At 44.0% G+C, this 6,000-nt stretch overlaps 1 protein-coding gene across 2 annotated transcripts in view; it reads right to left on the bottom strand.

Annotated features, from left to right (window-relative positions):
- Positions 1–313: 313 nt before the first annotated feature.
- LOC138651725 (3-beta-hydroxysteroid sulfotransferase-like) overlaps positions 314–6,000 on the bottom strand; it is a 126,852-nt gene continuing 121,165 nt past the window's right edge. For both annotated transcript variants that reach the window (XM_069742148.1, XM_069742147.1), the window contains one exon: positions 314–598. In XM_069742148.1, the coding sequence (XP_069598249.1) occupies positions 495–598 (104 nt within the window). In that variant the 3' untranslated portion in view covers positions 314–494. The remainder of the gene's footprint in view (positions 599–6,000) is intronic.

Raw genomic sequence — 6,000 nt, 5'->3', positions numbered from 1 at the left:
ATTTTTGTGACATAAGTCTGTGATTTAAGGGCATAAAAATTAAAGTTTTAAAATTGTGAAATTTTAAAAAATTTTGCTAAATTTCCGATATGCTCAGAAATTATCACAAGTTATATTGAACAAATGTTACCACTATCGTGAAGCAAAATATGTCACGAAAAAATATCCTCAGAATCACTGGGTTGCATTGAAGAGTTCAGATTTATAACCACATTAATTGACACTGGTCAGAATGGTAAAAGTTGGCCTGGTCACGAAAGCGAAAACAGGCTCCAGCGCAAAGAGTTTAAAAAAAGGAAGCTTTATACTAAAATGGATACAAACATTTTTATTGAATAATTTCATACATCCTATTGTAAATAACTAAACAATTCTTACTCTCCAATGCCAATATATTGTATATTTCGACTTTACAGATTGCCTAGGTATTTCTTAATGCAATAGTTAAAATGTGATGTAGAGACATCCTAACCCAGAATTTCTTATCTATATCATTATGCAAAGGAAAAATTAATGTCTTTCATACAGTCTTTGTAAATCTTTTCAAATTCCTCTTCTTGAGCAGGAGTAAAATGATTCTTATGATCCCCAGCAATACCTACAGAAGGAAATAAAAATACTTTGTTATAATACAAGTGTATACAATCTCCTTAGTCGTACAGGCAGCAGTGGTTTAATATCAATCATTTGGTTTGCTGTCCATAAATTAATTTGAATTTATTACACATATGAATACGGTTATCTAAAACAGCCTAAAACAAGAGAATTCAAGCAGACAAATCGAAATACATATTTTGGTAATTAGTATGTGACAATAAGCAGAAAAGTTATTTTCCTGATATAGTGTTTGGGCACAGGGAAACTATTTGATGCCGGGGAAAATAGTCACTGCTCGCTCCTGCTGGCAATTCATCTGCTCCACGTCAACTGTTAAATGGTCATATCTTCCATTGACTTTCCTAGTGCAAGAAGGCCACCCAACTATCCTCCACAGTGGCTGTCTACCATGGGTGTCCATCCTTGCAGCCTGAAAGCTTTTTATTTATGTTACAATATTAATATATTGTATCTATTAATGTAGTTATGTAGCAAACAAAGGTATACAAGACATTAAATGATCATTTACACTCTAGGCATACCTATTGTCATTCCTTTACTGTACAAAATAAGAATTATATAATATACTGTATAACATTTTATACTATGCTGTTTGTTATTAGATGAATCAGAAGTTGGGTTGTAATCTACTATATAATTGTCTAAGGGTCACTTCCGTCTTTCTGTCTGTCCTTCTGTCTGTCTGTCATGGATATTCATTGGTCGCGGCCTCTGTCTGTCATGGAAGTCCAAGTCGCTGATTGGTCGCGCAAAACAGCCACGACCAATCAGCGACGGGCACAGTCTGGAAGAAAATGGCCACTCCTTACTCCCCGCAGTCAGTGCCCGGCGCCCGCATACTCCCCTCCAGTCACCGCTCACACAGGGTTAATGCCGGCGGTAACGGACCGCGTTATGCCGCAAGTAACGCACTCCGTGACCGCTGCTTTTAACTCCGTGTGTCCCCAACTTTTTACTATTGTTACTGCCTATGCGGCATCAATAGTAGAAAAAATGCAATGCTAAAAATAATAAAAAAACAAAAAAAACCTGCTATTCTCACCCTCCGTAGTCCGCCGAGCAGCACGTGCCTGCCACCATCTTCCGTTCCCGGTGATGCATTGCCAAATTACCCAGAAGACTTAGCAGTCTCGCTTTGCTGGATCCCAGGGGTGAGTATATAACTATTTTTTATTTTAATTATTTTTTTAACAGGGATATGGTGCCCACACTGCTGTATACTATGTGGGCTGTGTTTGATACAGCGTGGCTGCTATATACTACATAGGCAGTGTTATATACTGCATGGGCTGTGCTATTTTTTACGTGGCCACTGTTATATACTGTGTGGGCAGTGTTATATACTACGTGGCTGCTATATACTGCAAGGACAGTGTTATATACTATGTGGCTGCTATATACTGCGTGGGCTGTACTATATATTATGTGGCCAGTGTTATATACTGCATGGCCTGTGTTATATACTACGTCGCCTGTGTTATATACTGCGTGGCTGCTATATACTGCGTGGGCTGTGTTATATAGTACATGGCTGTTTTATATAATGCGTGGCCACTATTATATATTGCGTAGCCTGTATTAACGTATTAACGCATTGGGTATTCTACAGTATGTATGTATATAGCAGCCACATAGTATATAGCACAGGCCACGTAGTATTTGTCTGCTATATACTACATGGCTCCTATATACTACGTGGCCTGTGCTATATACTATGTGGCTGCTATATACTGTACATACATAAATACATATTCTAGAATACCCGATGCATTACAATCGGGCCACCATCTAGTCCCATATATATCCAAATGTTGCACTGGTATTTATTTGAACTTTCTGCTGCTTTGCATAAGAAGCCTGCCTAGGGCAAAATTGCGGGGATTTAGAAACACAATAAATGAGTTGAGCTGACAGGACAAGAAGAGAAAGATTATTTGGGGTCCTGTTCTTTCCATATTGACCTCTGAATGTCTAGCGACAGTGACTGTTATACATAAGCTGTTGACCGGTATTCGGTCTCAACAAAGTTTGCATTTTACTTCTTTTACACCCCTTGGTTATATGGTGATAACAGATAACTGATCTATTCCAATGTTTCTAAAAAAAATGTCGTTTTGAGAGAATAGAAAACATAATGTGCATCAATCATGCCATTTACAGGTATTAACCCTTTCACGACATGCGCCGTACTAGTACTGCGCATGTCGTGTCTCCCCCTTTGATCTGGGCTCCGGCGGTGAGCCCACATCAAAGTCACGACATATCAGATGTTTTGTACAGCTGACATGTGCGCGCAATAGCGGTGGGTGAAATCGCTATTCACCCGCCGCTATTAACCTGTTAAATGCCGCTGTCAAACGCAGACAGCAGCATTTAACCGGCGCTTCCGGCCGGGCGGCCGGAAATGATGTCATCGCCGACCCCCGTCACATGATCCGGGGTCGGCGATGCATCAGGAAGGTAACCATAGAGGTCCTTGAGACCTCTATGGTTACTGATGCAGGCCTGCTGTGAGCGCCCCCCTGTGGTCGGCGCTCACAGCACACGTGCATTTCAGCTACATAGCAGCGATTTGATGATCGCTGCTATGTAGCAGAGCCGATCAGGCTATGCCAGCTTATAGCCTCCTATGGAGGCTATTGAAGCATGGCATAAGTAAAAAAAAAATGTTTTTAAAAATATGAAAAAAATATAAAAAATATAAAAGTTTAAATCACCCCCCTTTCCTAAATAAAACAATTAAAAAAAAACAAAACTTACACGTATTTGGTATCTCCGCGTTCAGAATCGCCCGATCTATCAATAAAAAAAAGCATTAACCTGATCGCTAAACAGCGTAGCGAGAAAAAAATCCGAAACCCCAGAATTACGTTTTTTTGTTCGCCGTGACATTGCATTAAAATGCAATACTGGGCGATCAAAAGAACGTATCGGCACCGAAATGGTATCATTAAAAATGTCAGCTCAGCACGCAAAAAATAAGCCCTCACCTGACCCCAGATCACGAAAAATGGAGACACTTCGGATATCGGAAAATGGCACTTTTTTTTTTTAAGCAAAGTTTTGAATTTTTTTCACCACTTGGATAAAAAATAACCTAGACATGTTAGATGTCTATGAACTTGTAATGACCTAGAGAATCACAATGGCAGGTCAGTTTTACCATTTAATGAACCTAGCAAAAAAGCCAAGCAAAAAACAAGTGTGGGATTGCACTTTTTTTGCAATTTCACTGCACTTTTTCTAGTAAAAGATATGGTAAAACCAATGGTGTCGTTCAAAAGTACAACTCGTCCCGCAAAAAATAAGCCCTCACATGACCATATTGACAGAAAAATAAAAAACTTATGGCTCTGGGAAGTAGGGGAGCGAAAAATGAAAACGCAAAAACGAAAAAGGGCCGCGACTTGCAGAAGTTAAGGAAGAAAACATGAACAAAATTGTTGGGACACATCTCGTGTTCTCTGAACTCCTGTTCTTCATTTAGATCTATTGCCACAGGTGTATTAAATCTATCCTCTGGCCATTCAGTCTGCCTTTTCTGACAATTCCAAAAAAGATTGGATTGAACTAAAGAGATCCCCGAAATCATGGATCAGCATGGAGCACTGTAACGGGACGACACGGTACAAGAGGTCAGTTTGTGAAATTTGTTTGTTTCTTGATTGTTAAAAATTAACTGAGTGGTACTATTTGAAATTGAAAGTGTTTAGGGACCACAGTTAAAATTGCAGAATCGGGTTGCCAATTGCTGATTGCTCGAAGTGAGGATATGGCCAAAGTTGTGCCATCAGAAATTAGAAAAGTGCCAGACATCATCTCATTACAGCCCTTATGAGTGACTACAAGACTGACTGCTAGAAAATATTGCTTCCTGTGGTGCCTGAGTATAGTACAAGGACACACTGTGCTGTCAGCAGGGCCGTATTTGCCACTAGGCACTTGAGGGCACGTGCCTAGGGCGGGGACAGGCGAGGGGGCGGCACCTCAGCAAGGTTTTTTTTTTTTTTCCTTTTTTTTTTTAAATACTAGTCCTGTGCATCCCTTCCCGAAGAGTAGACAGGGGGCGGCAGAGCGGCAGCCAGAACACGTTGTGCTGGTGCCGACTCTCCCTACTTGCCCTGCTGAGACACAGTGACCCCCTGCTCACAGCCTCACTGGTGCCCAGCAGAATGTGACTGCTGAGGTGGAGCAGCGGCGCCTTGTGTCCCGACCCTGGGTCCTGTCCTGGAATCACATTGCTGGCCTGGAGGTAAGTAGTGTACTGTCTCTGTAATGATCTCCCTCCTAGCTCCTGCCCGCGCGCTGCCTGCTGCAATGCACAGCTCTGTCTGTGACTCACCTCACGGTCCTCACCCCTTCCCTTACATTGAGACAGCCTCATTTCTGACTGTACTAGTGCCTGAGACTGGAGGAGCCGTGCAAACATAGCAGCTCTTGAATGTTTGATCTTTGCTCCCGGCAGACGGATCCAGAGAGTGAGTGGTGGGGGTGGGGTATAATACACCCCCACTCACTCTATCTGGGTCCTAGGAGCAAACATTGCCAGTGCTGGTGTGTGTGCCTGTATGTATGTGTGTGTCTGTGCGGTGCTGTATGTGTGTGCGTGCGGGCAGCAGAGCTGTATGTGTGTGCGGGCAACAGAGCTGTATGTGTGTGCGGGCAGCAGAGCTGTATGTGTGTGCGGGCAGCAGAGTTGTGTGTGTGTGTGCGGGCAGCAGAGCTGTATGTGTGAGTGTGCGGGCAGCAGAGCTGTATGTGTGAGTGTGCGGGCAGCAGAGCTGTATGTGTGAGTGTGCGGGCAGCAGAGCTGTATGTGTGAGTGTGCGGGCAGCAGAGCTGTATGTGTGAGTGTGCGAGCAGCAGAGCTGTATGTGTGAGTGTGCGGGCAGCAGAGCTGTATGTGTGAGTGTGCGGGCAGCAGAGCTGTATGTGTGAGTGTGCGGGCAGCAGAGCTGTATGTGTGAGTGTGCGGGCAGCAGAGCTGTATGTGTGAGTGTGCGGGCAGCAGAGCTGTATGTGTGAGTGTGCGGGCAGCAGAGCTGTATGTGTGAGTGTGCGGGCAGCAGAGCTGTATGTGTGAGTGTGCGGGCAGCAGAGCTGTATGTGTGAGTGTGCGGGCAGCAGAGCTGTATGTGTGAGTGTGCGGGCAGCAGAGCTGTATGTGTGAGTGTGCGGGCAGCAGAGCTGTATGTGTGAGTGTGCGGGCAGCAGAGCTGTATGTGTGAGTGTGCGGGCAGCAGAGCTGTATGTGTGAGTGTGCGGGCAGCAGAGCTGTATGTGTGAGTGTGCGGGCAGCAGAGCTGTATGTGTGAGTGTGCGGGCAGCAGAGCTGTATGTGTGAGTGTGCGGGCAGCAGAGCTGTATGTGTGAGTGTGCGGG

This window comes from Ranitomeya imitator, chromosome 10 (genome assembly GCF_032444005.1).
Source record: "Ranitomeya imitator isolate aRanImi1 chromosome 10, aRanImi1.pri, whole genome shotgun sequence".
NCBI classification, from domain to species: domain Eukaryota; kingdom Metazoa; phylum Chordata; class Amphibia; order Anura; family Dendrobatidae; genus Ranitomeya; species Ranitomeya imitator.
This window is presented reverse-complemented; position numbering and strand designations above follow the sequence as displayed.